This window comes from Fundulus heteroclitus, chromosome 4 (genome assembly GCF_011125445.2).
Source record: "Fundulus heteroclitus isolate FHET01 chromosome 4, MU-UCD_Fhet_4.1, whole genome shotgun sequence".
Lineage (NCBI taxonomy): Eukaryota > Metazoa > Chordata > Actinopteri > Cyprinodontiformes > Fundulidae > Fundulus > Fundulus heteroclitus.
Window position 1 is genome coordinate 16,642,702 of NC_046364.1, and position 24,189 is coordinate 16,666,890.

The 24,189-nt window shown below is 42.2% G+C and overlaps 1 protein-coding gene across 1 annotated transcript in view; it reads right to left on the reverse strand.

The window, feature by feature from the left end:
- The window catches only part of neo1a (neogenin 1a), a 220,978-nt gene extending 213,503 nt beyond the window's left edge, over nucleotides 1–7,475 (reverse strand). The window contains exon 1 of the mRNA XM_012850873.3: nucleotides 6,822–7,475. Within this exon, the coding sequence (XP_012706327.2) occupies nucleotides 6,822–6,912 (91 nt within the window). The 5' untranslated portion in view covers nucleotides 6,913–7,475. The remainder of the gene's footprint in view (nucleotides 1–6,821) is intronic.
- Between the last annotated feature and the right edge of the window lie 16,714 nt (nucleotides 7,476–24,189).

The following is a 24,189-nucleotide window of genomic DNA, read 5'->3' on the forward strand; positions in this document are numbered from 1 at the left end:
GTAGTGTAGATAACAAAAAGTCAGTGCACTGAAAGTACCCGGATGACCCCCTAAAAACGGGCACAAAATGCAGTGTGTAATGATGGACCCTACGCGCACTAAACGGACGCCATCTTGACTACAAAGCGGAAAGGGAGGGGCTAAGGACGTCAGTAAGATGTTCCCATTTTGAAAATAATGGCGGACAATTCAGCCGAGACAGTGACACCGCAATCATATAAATGTAAGTAATGGTGGTAATACGAAACATTGTACTCGATAGGTGTTTGTAAAATACACAAACATACCTCATGTTCAGCCAATATTTGGAGGATCCTGCGTTGACGTTGGAGGCGATGTAATTTCAACATGCTGTGAATGTAAACGATTGTTGTTTAAAAAAAAAAAACACGCCGGCATATATTTTTTGGCGGTCTGAAAAATTTGCGGTCACGTGTGTTGCGTTCGTCACGTCATCCAGTCATTTCCGGTAAGTGTTTTAACATAAGTGTTCCTTTTGGAACACTACTAACGGTCGAAAGTGGGCACTACGGCAGTAAGTGGTCAGTGCACATCAGCAGTGCACTGACGGAAGTAGGCGGAATGAGACACAGCCTGTGTCTGCGTCTTCCTGTCTCCGGCGAGGGGACACAACTAGCTCTGCATCTTCAAATCACAAACGGGCATTTGGAGACTGGACTGGCACAGGGCGCGTTGAGCCTGAGCATCGTTCAATCACAGCAGAACAGGGCAGCTCTGAGAGCACAAAACCAGCACGGCCTCGTTTTTTTTTTTTTTTTTTACATGTATTCTGCTTTAACAGAAGCGTAAAAAGGGACAGGGCACGAGTGTTTCCGGCTCAGTCTCCTGTAAAAGACAAAGCTGTTCTAATGTCTCGCGGGTAACCAAACCTCCGAGGAACGCCGACGCTGTTCAGCACGGACAGCTTTCTGCTCTCCCGACAGTATTCCACACTTTGTTTGGCTTTTCTCTCTTTTCTCTTTTTGACATGAAAAGGTCAGGCAGACATCCAGACGGCAGAACGAGAGAACCAGTGCTTCTGATATCTTCTTTAGCCCAGCAGGAGATTCCCCAAAGAGGAGTTGAAGCTCAGCTTTTAGTAGGAAATCACGGCTGAAGAAAGGAGCTCTCTGACCAAACAACCTGCAAGCCGGCTGGCGAGGGAGCATGAGGGTTCCGGACAACACTTGAACACCGCTTTGCCGGCGTTTCCATTAAAAAAAAAAGGGGAATTTTAGTGTTTGGAGGGCAAGCTTTCTATGGGTACAGAATATTAAATCTTGGAAATGTTCCCTTGAAGATGTAAGACACATCAAAAGTGCTGCAATAAAGTAGGTCCACTGCAAAAAGGAACTTAAAGTAAGTCAATTTTCTTGAAATGAGTGTATTAGTCCTTGATTTGAGCGGATAAATAAGATGACCTGCCAATGGAATAAGATTTTTTTCACAAAATATAGGAACAACTCATCTCCAATATAGCTAATTATATTATTTTAGAGGTCAAATCCTCATTCCTTTGGCAGACAATCTTATTTACCTGCTCAAATCAAGGACAAAAAACACTCATTTCAAGAAAATTGTACTTACTTTTTGTTCTCTTTTTGCAGTGAAGGTTAACCCATCGAGTCAGACCTAATGTGAACATGATCAAAGCGACTAAATCAGAATGAAAACATTGCAAAAACCGTAAAGGAAAAAAGGTGGAGGGCACAACAAGCGGAGAACTTGAGGATTTATTGGAGAAATTAAACCTTCCAGCTGGCTTAGGAGTGCCAGGGGATGCCCACCGAAGAACTGGTGGAGACGTGTGGGCGGACGTTGGGACAGATGGACGCCTCGGTCGGGGAACAACAGATTTCCGTTGTCTCCCTTTACGCCGCCATCTTTAATGAGAGGCTGTTTGATGGACTAGCTCACGGCGCAAGCCTGGCCCCCAGCCCCCTCCACCACCTTCAATACGCAATCACAGTAACTCCAACCCTGGCCATGCCTTATAGGGGACACACTCTGGGTTTGAAGCGCTATGGACAGTAAAACTCCAGTCCACCAGCTAATGTGTAAAAGTTTTGTTCCCTCAGAGATGATAATCAAATGAAGATGCACCGATCTGGCTTTTGTGACTGATGCCGTTTTCCTGTTTTCTCTGAGGTATGAAATGCAGATTCTGGATTTCTTTCTATGGGCTAGCAAACCTAAAACGTCTTCGTAGGAATTTTGTTTAATTCGTGAAATAAGATCCCAAGACTATCCTCAATCATAAAGAATGTCGCTGACCCAAGTATGGTCGGTTACAAGCATCAAGGTTTTAAAAAGATTGTTAAAACGCCAGGTTTTCCATTCATACTCACATGGTTTAAATTAATTTTAATGAGATCCCAGGGGGAAATGCCGGAGTGACCACCAAAGTTTTCTACAACTGTATGGACCACATCCTCCCAGTACCAGTGGCATGTCTGTTACGTATCCAACTGCAGGCACTGAATCAGGTAATATCCGCTTGTTCTGCTATTATTAATACTCTGAAACAGACCTGGGCATTTTAAGGTCCCTGGGGGCCACACCCAGTGCTTCAGATGTCACAAACTGGCCCGCTACAGGAAGAAATGCTGAATTTAAGCAATGCATAAAGTTTTAATTCCTTACATCGACACAAAACAAATGCAGCTCTTATTTTGAAGGCTGCAGATTCTTTGGTCTTGGCGTTCATCCTCGTGTGTGCACTAATGTTGGTTCAGCTTAGAATAAGATAATATTACGGAATGCAGCGTTCTAAATAATGCATGGACTTCTGAGTAAAGGATGAGCAATATAACATCATTGCATTATCAGTGTCAGTCTGTGTACTGGTAATGTCACAAAGGACCGTTTGGAAAGCAAAGGTTATTATTTTCCCGAATCCCCACTTTGCCTGCCAAACGGACATCCAGTCCGTTGGACGGAGTCACACTGCAGTAGATGCTCACAGGTTACTAAAGGTCACACAGAGAGCTGGTAAATAGTGGCCTAGTTTCACTTATGGGTACAACATTAGTGTGTTAAAAAATGTGCGGCCAATACCGAAGTTAGAGATGATATTTTGTGCATCATATATATTTTTATTTTTTTTCCACCATTGTTGAATTTATTTATTTTTTAATTAGCTGCAATAGCGATAAAAAAATATTAATTTGATTGAACGTTTATATTTTTGGAATAAATGATCCAGCCATCCTAATTACTCGTGTGGCTCTCCAGGAAATGAATAACCTTACTCTTATCTAAAAGCAGCCAAAAGGTATATTCTATGCAAACAACATGTTTACTAAGCAACAAATACTGGAATAACTTAGCAGGTGTATGTACTAAAATGATAAGTCGTTGTTACAACAGGCAACGTTACACCGGTAACATGTCCTATTTTTCCGCTGCAGCAGGTGCAATGGTGCATTTCCCGTATTACTACCGGTTACTTGGTGTAGTCACGCCATGCGGACCTCAAACCCTTGATGAGTCCTGACATGCAGGCCGAACGCTAATCCACAGACGGTACACAAGCAAATCCAGACGCCGGAGATCCATGTCGGCCGAACGTGACCGCCCCCCCACCCCCACCCCAGCGACCACCAGCGCGGCCCACCAACAGATACCAGGCCATCCATCCTGCGGATATCCATCCCTCTTTCACACCTTCAGCTGCATGTGCTAAACTGTGGCGACACACTGCCCAAATTGGTTCATCACCTGCTCTGGTGTCAGCCTCCACTAATCTAGATTTAGAAAAGCAAAATAAGGCAAGAGCTCCCCCTCAGCATCACTTAGAAGGAAGGGCGGAGCATCAACCAAATGACCCCCAACCACCCGCCCCCCCAGCACTAGCAACTGGAGATGAAGACCAAATCCAAACTGGGTAGCTTCATTAGTGAGGCAGAGGAGTCGAACGCTTTGCCAAGTGCACAATTATCCATCCCCTCATGAACAGGGGTCATTATGAGCGATTGGAGGCCATAAATAAATGATCAGTAAACAGCACACTCTACCCAGCAGAGACGGCTTCCGAGCCTGCTGGATCCCCCCCCCCCTCTGAACTCATCAACAGCTGAGACCAACGAGTGCAAAAGATCCCTCCGTTTTGAGCTTAGAAAATTAAGTTGGAAGGCTGCACTTTCTTTGGTTAAACGGCGATCCTTCCCCCCCTTTTTTTCCTCCAGATCTGGAATGCGGGACCACCAGAGCTTCCCAAACAACGCTGCAAAGGCGGCAAATTTTGTTCTTAAAGGCAAAACCCACCACCGGAGGACCCTAAATGGTGCAAAAGGAAAACAAAGGGGGTTGTTTGGAAAGCCTCTGCAGAGTCGCATGCGAGGTGGTCGGCGAGGAGGAGATCCCGGGGAGAGAGCACGGCAAAGAGCGGCGGATTGGCGAATGTTTGCACATTTCAGCAAGTTGTTTGCACTGTCCACAGGGAGACAATCAGCACACCGCTCCCTCCCAGGAGGGCTCCAGAGATAAGATAGTGCCTAAATGGATTTTATACTCCTCTGACTGGGACGTGTTTACAAAAGCCTAACTTATTAAGGCTTTTTAAAAAATCCAAACAACTGCTCGCAAGCTGCAAAAAAAGGCAAAAAGAGCAGCAGGGTGGCTTATGTCAGCGGAAAGAGAAAAAGGAGAACACTTCTTTAGGTGCCTAAACCACGGAGAAGATGGTAAACTTTTCAAGTCAGAGCCACAGATCAGCCAGCTTTGACAGAGATAAGCTCTGAAAAAAAATGTGTTTTAAATAGACAGAAACTTTCAGAAGAGAAGGGGGGGGGGGCACCCCACAATTAGTAACGTGAGACTCTCTGCGTGTGGGTCCCGGCCCAATTCTCTGGAATCAATCAGAGCTCCCGGAGGAACTCCCCGGACCCCTTAATCTCCTGGTTTTATTACTTTCCAGACAGTCAGCCTGTTTCAACCCTACCCCCATCTCTCTTTTGTACTGAACTCCACCAAAGCCAAGGAGGGGCATTTTCTTTTTCCTCTCTCTCTCTCTTTTTCTTTCTCTCTCTCTCTCCGTCTCTTCTACTACTGCAGAGCGCTTTTCATTCAGGAGAGGGTCTTTCATCAGCCTCCACACGCAAGACAGCCCAACAGCTAGCAGAGGCCCCAGCACTTTCATTAAATTCATCCTTTTTAACGACAGGAGAGAAAAGAAAAAAAACAAAAAAAAAAAACACACACACACACGCTTTCACAGATGCGCTCTTCTTCTCACTGTGACACATCAACTATTTTTCATATCAAAAGAATTAAGAGAGAGAAATCGGGGCCACGTTGCACAACAGTCAGATGTTTCAGATTTTTTCCAGATCACATGCTGCTGATCTTTCCTGCGCTTTCCAGCTTTAAAAAGAAAATTAAAGATATGACCAGAGATCAGATTCCCCTTTAATTGGCTCCCACTGGCGATCCGCAGGTCAGCCCTGAACTCAACGCTAAAAATCGGTACTGGCCAGGATAAGCGTGATCTGTGCACTTTGTTGAGATACGAAATGTGATTTTTTTTTGTCTGGCAATGAGCACGCCACAATAGCTGCTGGGCGATCATGGGTGTCCCATTCATCTGGAAGCTAGGAGATGGTTTGCAGAAACACATTTCTACCAATGACTTTTTCTTGACAACAGCTCGTCACTTTAAAATGATAGGAGAAAGCTAAAGAGTTTCATCCGGTTTAAATATCTCCTAAGCATGTATCGATGCCCCGGTAATGAGATCTCTGCTGGACTGATGAGGCACAATGATTACCTGACGTGTATCACTAATGACTCTTTGCGTTTGCCGAGAGACACGCCAGCCAATCAGCCCCAGATCTGAATCGGCTTAACTTTCAACTTCACCGTTTTCTTAAGACCAAGAATCCCAGCGATCTCAGGTTCACAAACCAGCAGCTTTTATCGGCCTTTACCCGGTTGGTAGCGATTTCCAGGTTTTCTTTGAGGTCTGACCCGTCTACTCCTATGTCGGATGATCTTCACTGATCCAGAAAACTTTCCCTGAGGTTTACTAAATTAAAACAGTGCAGTGTATGAATGATCAGGGCAGATCGGGCCGTCTCTACGTTTTAGAGCTTAATAGAAATCAGAAAAGGGGTTATGGAGACACGTGCTCTGATGCAGATACGCTTGAAATCTTAGAAGGCTTCCAAAACCACTGACTCAACCAAAGCACCCACAGCACATTTTTCTATTGTATTCATTGCAGCCCGTAGAATTTGACAGAATAAAAACGAATTGGTCCAAATTGAAGCTGGTAGGCCAGACCACAAATGTATTCGTTAACAGTTATTGGCCAGGGAAAAAAACAGATCAGTGCATTGCTAGTTTTGCCTGACAGAAAGCATCTTCTGCGAACCACCCCCCCCCCCCCCCCCCCCTCCTCTCCAACACCACACACACACATCCATGTATGCACTGATCCACCGAATCCCCAAACCAAATGTCTCTAGATGTGCCCGGGTCGTCCATTTGTAGCCGATCCAGACACATGTCGGAGAAACCGGTCTGGATCTTCCAGCACACAAGCACCGACATAAGCAGACAAAAGGAAGAAGGAGTGTGAAAGCATGTCGGGCTGATCTCTGGGATCCAGCAGCGCGCCTGGTTATGGAGAAGTAGCCTACTTCCAAAGTTAATGGGCGGCGGACCTGAGCGCAGCTCAGAGAGCGCGTCAGCCTCATTTACGGCCGCTTCCCTGCCTTTGAATTCAGCTCCAGACCCAAAAACCCCGTGATCCACCTACAGGTTAGCGAGTTTAACGGCGGCGGGTGGAAGAAGCCAGCAGCTCGGAGATGTGCTTTTACCTTTATCGGCATGCTTTGCCGCGGTGGTCTCCGTGTAGAGAAAGGTGAGACAGAGGAGAGAGAGGAGCGACAGAGCTCCCCGCTCGGCCATCACTTTTCACAAATAAATCTCTGCAGGCTTCAGGGACCCCGGAGAAGATATTCAAAAGCCCTCCCCCGAAAATAGATCCTTAGAATCCCAGGCAAGCCTCCTGCAAACGCAACAAGGAGGGTAAAAAAAAAAAAGTTCAAAGTCCTAAAATGTGCAAAAACATCCAGATCCAGGGACTTTTAGAGCTCCTCTGGTGAAACATGCAGCTTGGAAGGAGAGAGCCGCAGGTTGGAGACTGTTTTCTTAACTTGGTCGAAGCACAGGTCGTAAAAAAGAAAAGAAAAAAAAAAAGCCCACCACACTGAGATCAATCCATTGCCGCGGAGGCACAGCCTCGCAATGGCTTTGCGCACGGTTACGCACCAAACAGATCACCACTCTTTACTCCGATGCCAGCCGGGCGCAGGGGGGAAAAAATAAACAAACAAACAAGGAGCTCCGGTGGAGAAAAGATAAGATCCGGGCAGGGAGGAGAAATCTGTGCCGTGGCCAGCTCTGCTCTCTGCTCAGGGACGGGACGTAAGAGTGAGCGGCGTGTTGAAGGGCTGGATCTGCGGCTCCCCGGAAAACAGGGCGCGGAGTCTCCCGGAAGCTTGGATCCTGGCTGTCCGGGTGCTCAGGCAGACGCTAAAATACGGCGAGGAATTACACACACGGACAGCAGAGACACTTTCACAGATTCAAAATACCAACCCGATCATTTTGATTTACCTCAACAGAGTTGCCAACTTTTCAATGTAGCTTGGTGTGGGATGGAGGTGCGCCTGAGGTTTGCGTAAAATTAAAAGAAAAAAAGGGGCTTCAATAGATTTAAGATGGAATCAAGGGCGTCTCCAAAAACCTTTCATTGGGGGGGTCAGATGGGGTCCCCTAAAAGTCATATAGAATACTTGGCTTGCTGCACATATATTGAATACAATTATATAATATTATAAAACATTATAGATATAACCCAGATAGCATTCTTTTTTTTAACTTCTAAGCATTATTCCTAGACATCTAGGTTAAATTTGGTATATCTTTGGTTGAAATTAGAAAGATTTTTAAATGTTTAAAACTGATATTAGATCTTCTTTAGACACCCAAAACAAAACATTTTAAACTGATATTAACTGTTGCAAAAATAGTGATATCTAGTCTAAAACAGACCAGACAAACAGACATTTGATCTTTACCATCAGATCTGATCATGTTATTCCAGGACTTTTCACATCTATTAGTCATGGCTTTTCTATGATAATGTTGATTACTTTCTTAAATGCAAACTACATCATTGCATCATATTTATACATATGGATATTTAATATCAATTTCAACAATACTGAACAGTTGGAGTAATATGCCTAAAAAAATGAAAACAACAGGAAAGATCTTTTAAGATCTTTCCTGTTGTTTTCATTCCTGTTGTAATAATAAAATTACTTCTGGCAAAGAATACATTAGATCACCCCTGCATTTATTCACATATAAAATGGCCCAAATCACTCATGCATCAGCCTGCTTAAACCTCACTTGTTGAAACTGGTTTGCCTCTGGACTGTTGAAGTTAGAGTGAACAGCAGGAAGAGACTAAAAGAGCTGTCTGAAGCCTTCAAAAAAGAGGATTGTAGCAACTAACGAGCCTGATGAGGAATTAAAGAGGTCTCAGAAAATCAAATCAGCAATTCCACCACACTATAAATAATATACATTTGGAAGACATTAAGAACAGCAGCCAATATGGAAGTACATGTCTGCACATCCTAAAAGAGACTGTGTGTTTTATTATTATTATTATTATTATTATTATTATTATTATTGTTATTATTATTATTATTATTATTATTATTATTATTATTATTATTATTATTATTATTATTATTATTATTATTATTATTATTATTATTATTATTATTATTATTATTATTATTATTATTATTATTATCACTACCATTCTTGTCTCTCAATTTAAGCAAAAAGGAAGAAAAAAATGGAAGGTCAAGGGTAACTTAATAATAATTTAAGAGGAATTTAAAATTAATCTCGATATGATTTTATGTTCAAAGGAGAGAATTATGAATCTAAACTCACTTTTGAAGCATGTTCATGGTACTCTGGAGAATGGCTGACTGAGATCAAGTTAAACAGCCGAGAGTCTGCAGTATAATTGCCCTTATGACAGACAGGTATTCCCTTTAAGAAGCTTCCCAGATACACCTGTGTCAGCAGAAAATGTCCCCCCCAGTTCATAGGGATGATTTCCGTTCCTTTCCAGGATTGCCCAAAGAGGCACAGAGGCCAACACCTGTAACTCGACTCTTACAGCTGATTTCACATGGTGGCTGGGCGTGAGAAGATGGGATAAGGTCCCTTAAATTGCAGGTCAAGTTACGTAAAATAATATCCCTGTTGTTTTTGTGATGTTAGAACAAGGAAAAGGGAGAAATCCACTTTGTTTCTGAACAGTGAACTTGCTGGTCACCAGCCGTGTTTTTAAAGGATAATGTTGTTAGAGAAGCTGACAGCTTTCTTTGTAGTTCAATGGATCAGCATTCAGAAGGCTCAAACAAGAACTGCTGTATTCCCTTTCAGCTTGTGACTTGGCTTCAGGGAGAATCAAAAAGGGGAAGGGTGTCTTTGTTGTGCCAACGCTGCTGTCTTGCCTTTAACCCGCTGAACAGCGCCCCCCGCTGGCTTGTGTCATTCACGGCAGATTAATCATGAACACATCAGCTCCTAGGGCATGAGAGACTCTTTTGTCTGGCTGCTTGTTGCCCTGGACATGTTCCCATTTGATAAGTCAAACATAACATTTTCATTTTTACTGATAATGATGATACTTTGTGCTCCAGCGAGAGCATGGTGTGCCTCCAGGCTCGTCTCCTGGACCAACAATGTTTTCTTTATGCTTTTATCACAATATTTCACATCACTTTTCATTCTTGATCAAACAGAAACAATCAGAGACGTCGAGTGAGCCGGAATAGGATGAGAAATAAGTGAGATTTTCAACCGCAAATCTGGTTGAGAGGTTGCATCTTGTTATTGATCCTGAGCAGGTGTTGCTGAGTTCCAGGCATTAGATTAGATTAGATTCAACTTTATTGTCATTACACAGGTGCAGGTACAAGGCAACGAAATGCAGATTAGGTCTAACCAGAAGTGCAATAGCAGGTGGATATTACTGTGAATAGAGTTTTACAGATATGTATGCACATTTTGTGGAAGTGACTGACGCACTTTAATCAGGGGGAACAGACTGTTGATTGGGGGGGGGGGGAATAAAATGAAGAGTCAGAAACCTGAACAACTTTTTTCTGATGCTGAAATTCATGTTTGAGCTCAGTTTAAACTCTATAGTGCAAGTAAAAGAGATCAGTCTACACCAGGACCTTTGCCATTCTAATTTCACAGTGTAATTGTCCTTGGCAAGGATGTGTGTGTGTGTGTGTGTGTGTGTGTGTGTGTGTGTGTGTGTGTGTGTGTGTGTGTGTGTGTGTGTTTAGACAAGAATTAAGCCAAGGTCGGTCAAGTCACAGCCAACTGGTTCATACTTAAAGATGTTCAGGTGGGGAACGTTTTTTGTTTCATGAAGGTTCCTCCATCACATCTACACACAGCCTGGTCATCCAAGCAGCTTTACCTTAATAGCAGACCGCAAGATGCTAAAAAAAAGTCTCTGAAACTCTAAAAAGCCATCATAGGCCCTACCCTGTTTCCTTTTATCAGAAAGCGACTGCACAGGTTTCACTTCCGTATGAGGTGTACAAGGGGGAAACTTTGCTCTCTAAGAAAACAACGAAGGCTAAACTTAAGTTTACCAGAGAGAACATTGACAAAGACCAAGAATTCTGGAATAATGTTTTTTTTTGTAATATTCTGAGTTCTGTTCTGGTTTCTGTTAGTTTTAGTTTTCCTTCTCTCTCCTGTCTTTTATTATCTGGCTGTTTTTGAGTTCTGTCTTGTCTGGATTCTTGTTTACTGTTTTAGTTATGTTGTCAGAAGCTTCTTAGTTTAGGTTTGAATTTTTGATCTGTTCTTGTTTTGAGCCTCAGCACTGATGTCTGGTCTAATTACTTACTCTGCACACCTGCCTGACTCCACCCCTGCTGCAATCACCTCTCACCGGTTTCACCTGATTCCACCTTCATATAAACTGCTGAGACCAGACATCAGTGCCAGGTTGTCTTGTTGAGTTATGGGTGAGTCTCCTTCTGCAAGATTCTGTTTTTGAGTTGCTTTTGGATTTTTGACCCCCTTTGTCTCCAGTTACCTGAGCCATCCTGTTCTGTCTGTTCCTGCCCTGCCCTGCCTGCACAACTGGACTGTTTGTTTTTCTGCTATTTTTGTTGCAACAGGTTTTTTTGGATTTTGTCTTTGTTTTTTGATTTCTGTTATTAAAATCCTTCATTTTAAAGAAACCTCTGCTGGTCTGGCTGAATTCTGGGTCCCCTGCCTCTGATCATTACATTTTTTGTTTGTTTTTTGGGGACAACTAAGTCTGAAATGAATTATTTGGCCAAGCGAAGCACAGAGGGGGAAGTGTCATGGTTTGAAGACTCTCCTGTAGCTTGATGTGGATCCCACCATCATAAAATTGAAAATGAATTTCCAAATACATGAGAGGCTACTTAAGGAACTTATAAGTCCATTCGTAAAAAAAAAAAAAGAAAAAAAAAGAACAATAGGAAAGAAAGTTAAAGCAGAACTGGACCTGTTACAGTTCTGCTTTAACCAAAACATAACACTAAACTCACCAAAGAATGGCGAGAAATGAAGAAATGGAAAATCTTTGGCTGAGTTAAAGCCAGATCTTTATCCTTTTGAGATGCTGTGGGGTGACTTGAAACTGAAAGAAAATGACAGATACTCCTCAAACATCCCACCGCAGAAAGGGAGCAATGTGACAAACCTTCCTCAAACGGAATCAGTGGCTGGTAGATGGCAACAAAACGTGTCTCATTTAATTTATTTTACGCAAATAAGTAGGGAGTCAAGGGCTTCTTGTTTGAACTTTATTAGATCGGAGAACTGATCGAATTGAATTAACGTATTCTTATTTCATTGTATATTAAATGTAACAGGAGCATTTCAGATGTACAACAGTATGAAAAACCTTAACTGGAAAATAGAAAACAAAAAAAGACAAAAATCAAAAGAACAGAGAAGATATGTCATAAGAGCAACAGTATCAGGTTCATAATCTTGACTGCATTTTGTTACTTTAACAGATTGAGATGGACCCAGCAGATGTTTGCCTGATGTCAGCAGTTTAAAACCTTAATGAAGACGATTTGAGGCTCCCCAGAAGATGTCAAACTAAGAGGTGGGTCACTCCAGTACTCGTTTCAACTCCTCCTACCATCTTCTGAAATGCCCTCTGTTCTACCATATTGTAGCTGGAATACCACACTGAGACGTGTCAACACACTCTCACCCACATCTATGAGTAATATTGTGAGGATGCCGGCAGAGACTGATGCATGTTCCAGATTCCTCATAAAGCGCAGTCTCTGCTGGATCCGTTTCACCAGCCTAGTGGCCATCAGACACTATAATTTGAACCATTTTAATTTGATAGTGTTTAATGATGTCCGTGGAGTTTTCTGAATTAACATTCAGTTTACTGTCAAGAGTGATTCCACAGTTTTAGTGATCTACGATGGCAATTGGTAGCAGAATTGTGCAATTTGCATGGATGTCTAACCAGACAGTGTCTGAGAGATTGAAGTGAGCGAATATACATTTGCAAGTGAGAGTCAGTGCAATAAATTATTCTCATTGCATCAGAAACCTGTGTAACCTGTAGTGTGTTTGTAACATGTAACAGATCATGAACTGGGCTGGTGGTTTACTAATTCTCAGCGGGGGGTGATAGGCCTTAAAGATAGGTCTGTTCGTTTTTAATGTAATGTTCCTCATGATTTTCCCTGACAACAGTGGGCCCTACAGTGCATGGTGGGATCTGTGGCAATGCACCTGGCCCTTTTATGGGCTCTTCTAGCATAAACCATGTCCAGATCCTGTAGACGATGTGCAATTATACACTGTTTAAAGTTATTTAATGTTTATTAAATAACTCTGTCTGTTAAATATTGTCTGGTGATGATCAGCTCTTAAGCTGATATCAAGACAATGGTTGAAAGGGATGAATTTGAGCACTAGCGATCTTTTTAACAGCAAAACCTGCACACACATAGAATAAAGAAGTGACAACTTCTTTTCAAGTTCAAGAATTTAATAACAGAAATAAAATGAACATCCAGCGAACATCACTATATAATGCTGTTTATCTGAATTAACACAATATTTCAATCAGTAAATCCTCTACTAGGCTAGTGAAACTTAACTAAACTACTAAGCAAAAATTAAGATAAATAGAAGCTAAGCTAAGGAACTATTTACATGCAAAAACAAACAAAAGACAAAACAAAGGTGGTTGATCATAATCAGAATAATTCAGTGAATCCTTGTTCACTGCAGATCTGTTTCCAAAAAGCATGGAATGGAATTAAAAACATTTGGCATGTGTTTCAATCCATTCACAATGCAAAGCCCAAGTTAACCAGAACATTATTTTATGTAAATAATATTCTGAAGACTGATTTGTCCAGTAAAATCCTTTAAACCTTATGGGTGATCTTGTTAATGCAATTCTCTCTCTGGGCGCCTGGGGTCGCTGTAGCGATCGGTCGCTAAATCGGTTAAAGTCTAAAGTTATCAAAATTGCTTTTAAACCGACATTAATATTGGATATTAAGGCGAGAACAAGGCTCATAGCTCTATTGGCCTACTGCTGAGGCGAACATTTAAGGTTTATGCTCTAAAACAAGCTCGTTGTGAATGTCCGGAAACGGATGTTAACAGGAGCTAATAGCATTTTGGCTAGCGGACCTTGGGCGCAAACAAATAAAGCTTCGGTTTTATTTTAGTCATAATGAGTGGGCTGGATAATGTAAACATTAATGTCCCATCAATGTATGAAACCCTTGTGGAGATAACCTTTGTTATAACCATAAGAACACACTCGACAATGACATGGGACTGAATGCTAGCAATGAGCTATATCGTTAGCCCTTTGTTTTAAAGGCACAATGATTTACAAAACATTTCCCAATAAACCTTTTAACTTCTCCCTCAGGTTTCTCTGCCCAAACCTGTCTTTTGCCATGTGTGAGTTTGCCCACTTTGGCCATCTGAGGAAGGAGCACTGAAAAGCAGGGAGAATCGTTGGTTTGTTCTTGGCAGGCTAGTGTTTAGCTCTGCAGCAGCATGTGGAGGCGGGATCGGAGGCCTGGTCTCTGCCACGTTCTCTGACCCGGTTGCCGTCCAATTTAAGCAGGTTCTCCTCATCACTCGCCAGCGGGACCTTCTGCCGGCTTTTCAGCTCCGTCTGGGTTTTGCTTCCCTGTAAAGGCTGACAAAAACCTGCTACTGATGACGAGGTTAAGACAGCAGACTTAACTCTGATTTGCCCAGACATGTCCTCCAGGCGACGAGAAGTTTCTCCCAGGTGTTAGTTCATGTGTTGGTCAGACACGGCCAGGACCCATGGTCCAAAGTATCTCTTTCCTGGTCTGCTCTAGGGAGAGGTGGTCTGAGCAGCTTGGTGTCTGAAGAAGAGGTGTCTGAAGAGAGAGTGGTCAGAAGCACTATGACCCTTTTTATCTGTGGGGTGTTTACAGAAGCACTCTGCTGAGAGAGAGGGCCGTCCTTTGTGCCTCTCTCTCCTTTGTGGCTGTGTGGTCAGAATTAAATCTGACCTCAATTATTTTTCAGGGAGGTAATATAGCACAACAACGACATCCTACAATCCCCCTGTATGCAGAGAGGAGCGTGTTCATTCTTCCTGAACATAGTGGACTATTTCCTGTAGTCCACTATTATGGCCTCCTTAATCTTGCTGGTGTTCAGGTTGAGATTTTTCCTGGAGCACCACTGTGTCAGATTGTGGGCCTCCTCTCCGTGGTGGGTCTCATCATTGTTGGAAAATGAGACCCATCGCAGTGGTGTTGTCTGCAAAATTCATAACCATGTTTGAGGGTGGACAGCAGAACAGTTGTGGGTGAAGATAGCAGGGCTGAGGACACAACCCTGAGGTGTTCCAGTGTTGAGGATCAGTGTTGAGGATCAGTCATCATTCTCTATACACCAAACTGCAGGCTGTCCAGGCCAGCAGGGATGGCGTCCTTGATGTGTTGCAGGGGGCTCCTCTCGAAGCACTTCATGATGATGGGGGTCAGAGCAACAGGATGACAATCACTGAGGCAGGTGATGGTTGTTTTTTTGGGACTTCAGACAGGCAGAGAGTAAAAGGTCTTCTTTACAGACTGCACATGTATCATAAAACTCACCGTTTGAACATGTCTGTGTGAACAGATTTGAGAAACACATTGTAAAGCTAAACAGATGCTTTACATGTGAATTATTTAACAAACTGTACCTCTCGGCAGTGATTTGCACCTTATTAACTAAATAAAAGCAACTCATGCAAAAGCTGAGCTTTAAAGTTTGGAGAGTGTGTAGCATGTATGCATTATTTAAATTACCGTCAGAGACACTGTTTGTCTCATTGTGTCTTCTTCAAATGCTTTCTCAGCGGTGGGATTTAGTGTTGTAACCTCATCCTCGTAAACCTGTCCTATATTTGGACCCAAACGGGCGTGCTCCGATGGTGCACGAGTAAGGCAAGGCAAGGCAAGGCAAATTTATTTATATAGCACAATTCAGTACAGAGACAATGCAAAGTGCTTTACATGATTAAAATATTGGAAAATAAAACAGAATAAAAGCAAGTAGGGATAGTGTAGAAACAAAAAAGAACATTTGAAAACAGTAAAACATTTTAACTTGAACATTCAAAGGCAATTCTAAACAAATGTGTTTTTAATCTTGATTTAAAGGAACTCAGGCTTTCTGCACTTTTACAGTTTTCTGGAAGTTTGTTCCAGATAATTGGAGCATAGGAACTAAATGCTGCTTCTCCTTGTTTAGTTCTGGTTCTAGGTATGCAGAGTAGGCTGGAGCCAGAAGACCTGAGTGGTCTGGAGGGTTTATACGCTGATAACAAGTCTGTGATGTATGTAGGTGCTAAGCCATTTAGAGATTTATAGACTAACAGAAGTATTTTAAAGTCTATTCTCTGAGATACAGGGAGCCAGTGTAAGGACTTTAGAACTGGGGTTATGTGCTCTACTTTCTTAGTCTTAGTGAGAACGCGGGCAGCAGCGTTCTGGATCAGCTGCAGCTGTCTGATCCACTTTTTAGGCAGACCTGTAAAAACACCGTTGCAGTAATCAATTCTACTAAAAATAAAGGCATGGATTAGTTTTTCCAGATCCTGCTGAGACATCAGTCCTTTAATCCTAGAAATGTTCTTCAGGTGGTAGAAAGCTGACCTTGTAATTGTCTTTAGATGCTTTTGGAGGTTCAGGTCTGAGTCCATCACTACTCCCAGATTTCGGGCCTGATCAGTGGTTTTTAGCTGAAGCGACTGAAGCTGTGACCTAAATTTTGATCTCTCCTCTATTGGTCCAAATATTATTACTTCTGTTTTGTTTTTGTTCAACTGAAGAAAATTTTGACACATCCATGCATTGATTTCTTCTAGGCATTTACTCAGTGCTTGAATTGGTTCATAGTCACCTGGTGACATGGTGATGTAGAGCTGTGTGTCGTCTGCATAGTTATGGTAGCTGATGTTGTTATTTTTTATTATCTGGGCTAGAGGGAGCATGTAGATATTGAAAAGGAGGGGACCCAGAATGGACCCTTGGGGAACCCCACATGTGATTTTTGTAATCTTCGATGTAAAGTTACCTACTGATACAAAAAAGTCCCTGTCCTTTAAGTAGGATTTAAACCAGTGGAGAGCTGTAGCAGAGAGGCCGACCCAGTTCTCCAGGCGCTCTAACAGAATGGAGTGATCAACAGTATCAAATGCTGCACTGAGGTCCAATAGTACCAGCACGGTGGTTCTTCCACAGTCTGTATTTATATGGATGTCATTAAAAACCTTGATAAGGGCGGTCTCTGTACTGTGGTGAGCACGGAAACCTGACTGGAGAACATCAAAGCAGCCTGTCGTTGTTAAGAAGGTGTTTAATTGTTGAAATACAACTTTTTCAATAATCTTACTGATAAAGGGGAGGTTTGAGATGGGCCTGTAGTTCTGGAGTAGAAGTTTGTCTAAATTGTTCTTTTTCAGCAGTGGTTTGATAATTGCTGTTTTTAGGGACTGGGGGAAAACACCTGACAGAAGGGACGCGTTTATTATCTGAGTCAAATCAGACGCTATTACAGGTAAAACTTTTTTAAAGAAAGCTGTGGGGAGAACATCAAGGCAGCTGGAGGAGGAACTTAACTGCTGAATGATCTGCTCTAAGCTTATGTGGTTTATTTCGCTGAAATGGGACATTTTGTCAGAAATAGTTCCAGCTGAATAAAGCATTGGTTCTGGTGTTGATATGGTAGTACAAAGTGATCCTCTAATTTTTAGGATTTTTTCAGTAAAGAAGTTAGCAAATTCGTTGCAGGCCCTGGTGGAGTGGAGTTCGGAAGTCACTGACACAGGAGGATTTGTTAGCCTGTCAATTGTGGAAAATAAGACATGAGCATTATTAATGTTTTTCTTAATGATCTCAGAGAAGAAAGATTCTCTTGCATTTTTCAGTTGTAAGTTATATCTGTAAAGTCTCTCTTTATAGATGTCGTAGTGAACTAGGAGTCTATTCTTTCTCCACCTGCGTTCAGCTTTTCGACATTCCCTTTTTTCACTTCTAACTGATGGAGCATTTCTCCAAGGAGATTTTTTCTTCCCGGGAAAAAACTTCACTTTGACTGGAGCAATGCAGTTAATGATGTCTGAGACTTTAGACTGAAAGTTATCTACTAGCTCATCTACTGAGTTGCAGCCCAAGATTGAAGTATCAGAGTAAGCTTGAATAAAAGTTTCCGCGGCATTGTCCTTAAAGGTGCGTTTTCTTACGATGTCCCTTTGGCTAAATGAGTCGCTGGTAATTATGCTTTCAAAGGTAACAGAAAAGTGATCGGATAAGGCAACATCAGTTACATTGACCTGTGAAATCTTTAGACCTTTAGTGATAATCAAGTCTAAAATATGTCCCTGTTTGTGTGTTGGCTGTTTAACGTGTTGACTTAAACCAAAGTTTCTAAGTGTGTCACACAGTTCTTTTGCACTTCTGTCTTCAGGGTTGTCAACGTGAAAGTTGAAGTCTCCAACAATAATTAAACAGTCATAATCAACACATATCACAGACAGCAGGTCACTAAAATCATTAAAAAAGTTTGATGTGGACTTAGGAGGCCTGTACACATTCAGAAACATAGTTCGTACCGGGCCCTTTACCTGGAGAGCCAAATGTTCAAAAGAGTCAAATTTTCCTAAAAACACCTTTTTACACTTTAGTGAATCATTAAACAATGTTGCTACTCCTCCACCTTTCCTTTGCTGTCTGCTCTCACAAAGAAAACTGTAGTTTGGAGGAGTCGACTCCATCAGTATAGCTGCTTCACTAAATTCATGCAGCCATGTTTCTGTTAAAAACATTACATCAAGATCATTGTCAATAATGAAGTCATTAATTAAAAGGGATTTTCCTGACAGAGATCTAATATTTAATAAACCCAGTTTATATGACTTAGTGGTTGATGATGTCTCTGTGACAGGTTGCATCTGACAGTTTATGATTTTTAAGTATTTGTTCCTGTTTATCCTTTTGTTTTTCTTATTTCTGCCACGTATTATCACAGATATTCCATAATCTCCGGCGAAAGGCCCCGGCTGATGCTGGGAACTCTCATGTCTGATAAACGTGTGGCCAGGGCCCAATCTGTATCACAGCGAAGTAATTTGGAGTTCCTCAGTACCAGAGTGTTCTGTGATACGTGGAGGAGGAGGATCTGAGGCTCTGAGGCCTTTGGAGAATCCTGGTTTATTCACAGCAGAATGGCTATGTGGAGAGGATGTCATCTGTAGGCCAATCTTAAATACTTTGTTCATGTTATGAGAAAATTCCAGAAAAGGAACTTCTGGGCTTTGTGGAGAAGAAGGGGAGGCGGGTCCAGTCTGGACCGGTGTTTGTGAAGATGGAGGTTCTTGGTCCTTTCGTTGTCCTGCTGAGATCTGGGATGAATCGTCCTGTAGCTCTGACAACGCCTCATTCTGTGTCATCTTTCTGGCCATCTTTATCTTGGCTTGTTCGGGCTGCACTGGGCTTATCATTTGTTTTGGCACTGGATGTTCCTTGTTTTGGGACAAAGCTGATGACGCATGGTTCACAGAATAGAAGATGTTTGAAATCAGCCGTTTTGCACCTGACCTATTTAGAGAGAAACAATCTCTGTTGAACAGATGTCTTCTTTCCCAAAATAGAGTAGTGTGCACGACCCACGTACGGAGGCCTGATCCGGGTTCACTTCCAGCCTTTGGTCCTTTCCCGCATGTCTTCCCCCCTTACTCACACCCCCTTTGCTGTCAGCCTACTTTGTAAAAAAAAAAAAAAAAAAAAAAAAAGAGCCACTAGAGCTACAAAACCCCCCCCAAAAAATCAATATAAAAAAGTTGTACCTAGATCAGCTCATATATTTACAAAGCAGTACCAAATAGCAGGTATCAGCTGGATCCATGAGACTTCCACTCCCTCCAAAGTACATAATCTCTGTTTCCTACGAGTTGGACTGACGTCACAGTTTTGTTTCGGTAAAACACACATGTTGTTGTTTCAGTTGATGGGATAACACATGGACTGTCAACTGATTTAACTACCAACCAAAACCGCTGTTGGAAATGACAAGGAATGTATTCTCAAAGCAGCAAGGTTGAAGTTCAGACCTTGTGTAGCTCTCCGAACAGAATGCCACCAAATCTCTTGTGGAGTTTAAAGCCATGTGTACCAAGCCTTTTCCCCTGTGACCTCAATAACAGTCACTTATCTTTGCCATCAATCTCTAAAATATACCCCAAATAAGCCTTACTTATGTCTAGAACTGTAAGCTCAATATAAAAAGATGTTTCATGCTCAAGAGAGCAATCCAACCATAATTTATTCTATTATCATAAGTGACCTACAGATCTTTTTTCCAAGTCAAGTGTGGTTAGGTAATGTTCAAACTATTTTGCATGAACACAGATCTTATAAAAACATGCCTGCGAATGAGCAGACTGCCAACAAATAGGCAGAGTTGCTGACTAACTTGTGATGCAAGCATTAATGTGCAGAGTGTGGGTCTTGTTTTGTTTCAAGAATTTGTTAATCATTTCTGAGCAGCAGCGAGTTTGAGCTGCACTAACATGCTTTGTGATTTCAGGATCCTCTTTTGCATTGTTGCTAAATTCCTGTGCAGGGTGATTAAATGCATTATGATTTATTGCATTGCTTTATTAATAATCAATAACTGTGCAATACTTGTGCAATACTCACTGTGGTTTTATTTTGACTTTTATTTTGGCCTTTGTGATAAGTTCATTCTCTCTTGCTTTACAACCATCTTTAGATTAGATTAGCTTGTTTCTTCATTACTGTGTGTAACGCTGTCTGTGCTTCTGCAGCTGTCACGCCCGAATTTCCCCATTCTGAGACGATAAAGGTATTTCTTACTATCCCAAATACTTTCTGTTACAATAAGATCTGTAGTTCTTAGTTAATTTGAGCCAGCCATAAAATAACCAGCTACCTTCATCTCGCTATAAAGATCTCATAATCACAAGTGAAATCACTCTAGCTGACTGGTTGTTGTAAAGGAGGGGCAGATGTGTCTGAAGTCCCTCTTCTACTTTTGTAAGTCATGGTTCCCTCAAAAGAAAATTGTCTTCCCTTTACATCACACGCGTCACAAAGGTGCTGCTACCAATATTGCAGCTGAAAGAACAGTTTTCTAAATCGTGAAGCCATAAAAGAACATCAACATGAAGAGTTAGGTTGCAATAAAAAAGCTTGAGGATTTCCAAAAGTGTCCAGCAACCATTCTAAAGCTGCACTTTAGAATGGTTGCCTCCGGTGCAGAGCTTGCTCAACACTGACGGCATTTTTGACTACAGGCAAAAAAGGCCACTTCTTTTCAAGAATAATATCAATGACAGGTTGAAATTCTAGAGGAAGAACAACAAGGTAAGATGTTTGGGTTATCTTTTAAGTCCCCTATCCAGGAAGATAGATTGAGTCCACATTACTCCTGTTTCATATTCACAGACAAGCTCAGATGTGGAGTCGCCTTTCATCTAAGGGGGTGGTGGGTTTTACTCTCAGTTCTGCTAAAGTACTCTGACATGAGTGGAAAGTGGGATCAAAACATCTAAGCGCTACTTAATCCAACAATCCTGGCATAATTTAGTGATGATCTGTGTGTTTTCCAGCATGATGGAGCACCGTGTCACAGGCCAAATGTAATAAAATAAGTTTCGTCTCTGTTTTTCGGCTGACGGCACCTTTTAAAACTCGCAGGAAAAAAAAAAGAAAACATGAACAGAGCGCTCTGTCAGATTACCGCGGCTCATGCTTGTAGCTGGGTTCGCATAAGCGGGTATTACACCGTAATGATCAACATTTGTTCTTCTGCGAGACACCTAAGAAATCAAAACATGCATTCAGAGAGCAAAAACACCACCTCAGCTTTTCACAGCAACTCTGCTCTTCATAATGAGGCAATATATCCCACAGCAGCACCGCCTGTTAAACTGGGTAGCCTACACATCCACAGGCCAATTATGTTATGTGCAGGCGCACAGCTGGGCCCAAACTCAACTCATATTTCTAACAGCAATTCCTTCCTTCTCCACAGCCTGTTGCTTTGTGTTCTGGGGAAATATTTCCTCCGGATTATTACAGAATACGGTCTTTGGGTTTTTGAACGCCACCGAGACACGTTAGCTGAACAGATTATGCAGCGTGTAAAGATCGTTGATCAATTTGCACTTCAGGCAGGGTGTTAAGTGCAGTAGTACACATGCACAATTATCTTTTGACTAAAAGAAATAGCCCTTATGTAAGCCGACATTGTTAAACTGCCAGGATTTGCAGGTTTTGAGCACCCTTAGGGATGCATAAAATGGCAGGAAATACACTCTCCCCATACGTAATCTCTCTGTATTCACAGCTCCTATAATGATATCAGCGCATCAGACCTTCTGTTTGTGTGATCACCGTGGATTACGCGCGCTAGCACGGAGTGGAAGATGATCCTGATCTTATTCGGAGCCAGATTAAGAGACACACGAGGCTCAGCTCCGCCGGAGGATCAGAAGAACAGTCTTTGGCACGGTATTTGGCGCATTCTCTGGATTATTTACGCTCTAAATGAAATCTCACCTCATCTCATGACCACTCACTGTAGAGGAAATTACAACTCTTGTTCACTGATCCATTAACTGAACAGAGAAGACATTTATCGGCATTTAATGGGTTTGTGTGTGTGCGTGTGTGAGAGAGAGAGAGAGAGAAGCCCGGCCTCGAAGAAATAAAAACATCTTGTAATCACGCGCCGGACGGACTTGTGCCGGGGAAGGTTGTTGCATTTGTTTCTGTGAGAACAAGCAGCTGCTGTGCACCTGGTCCAAAGCGGACGGTGAGGATGGCAGCAGCAGCAGCGAGGATGCTCCCCACCTGCAACCACGCAGCGGACATCTTGCTCCAGCAGGAGGCGGTTGGGGCGCACACCGAGACACACCCATCGTCCGTGTGCTTGCCTGGGCACATTTTCATACTTTGGCACCGATCGCTTCTCACAAGTCAGCACTTTCTTTCTCTGTCTTCTCCCTTTTCCCCCTGGATGCTGGTAATTACCGTTCCTAATGACCTCTCATCGTGCAGCTGAAAAGCTTCAGCCTGCCCACACCAGTCGCTCGGTGGATGTGAGAGAACGGGATTCACACTCCCAGTGAAGGGTGACCTGCAGTGGGCTGAAAGACAAAGGCGCTGACATTTATTCCAGTACTCATCATTTCCTTTGAACATTTCTTCAAGAACAGATTTCCTTGGTGCTCTTGTGTAAAACCTAAGAAACTAGCTTTAACAATATTCTGGATCTGGATAAATGTGGAGAAAAGGAAACACTGGCAAAATTGTTGATTCTACTCTCCTTTTGCAGAAAAATTCTGATGTGGGGGAAAAAGTACTTCCTGACTTTTTTAGTTTATCCAAGTTTATCCAGACGAAAAATGCCTGATTCCTTGCGGTGCAGGTCAGGAAATGAACTCTGAACCCCTGAAACAGGATAAGGACAGGAGACGTCTCCCACCGACGCCACCCGGAATCAAATCAGTGATAGTTTCACTAATAAATTGTTCATTTGGACTTCGGATGGTTTGTTTCTCATTAAACCAGTTGGACACAGTAACCTAGACAATCTGTGTCAGTGGACATGTTACGACAAGTTTTGAATGCATCCCTTTGTCAACTTGTGCTTGCTAACTCTAGGTTGTATGGTAAGAGAAACAACAATAAGAAAAATGCAAAAAGGTGTGCTATAATTGTTCAGCGTAGCAAACTCTCTCTCTCTCTTCCAAAGATGACCCGCGACAAATGTGTGGCACCGTCAGACACTTTCAGAGAAAAACAAGCAGCATGATGGCTGCTGCGTCTCCTATTAGGCTTCTACTGCATACTCGACGTACTTCCTGGATTTATCAGGACACATACACATCTGCCTTGTTGAAATAAAATGTTTTCTTAGTTTTCCCATTTTGAAAAGTGGCCAATAGAAACAGGTGTCAGGGTCAGCTCATATCTATACCCCGGTGAACCTGGAGATCATGAATTACTGAGGTAGTTTGATTTTGGGATCCACTTAAAAACTTGGTTTAAGTAGCATCTTATGTATACATACATTTATCTATGTCTTTATTTGTATAAATGTTTTTTGTATATATATTATAATGTAATAAAACAGACATTAACGGCTTCAGATAAACCTCCAGCAGCCTCAGGAAACAGGCTTAAATCAGAGGCAACCGGACTCCAGTAGCATGTATCAAACACCAATGCATTTACATTTGTGATGGTAGGTCAGTGCTTCATCCTAGCACTATTTAACAGCTGATTGGTACATAAATAGTCTTTAGTGGTTTCTATGGTTATCCAACGACCCCATGAAGCCAGTTTTGCTGCTGTTCTGTAACAGTAAGCGTTGAAGACTTTTTTTTTGTCAGAGCTAGGGTCAGTTAGGCTTTTCATCAAATCCTACTCTCCTCGAGTGCTTCAGCATTTACCTTTTCGTACCACATGAAAAGACACTGTACTAGACTTCAGTCTAGAACAAAGACAATCAAATTTACAAAGTTCT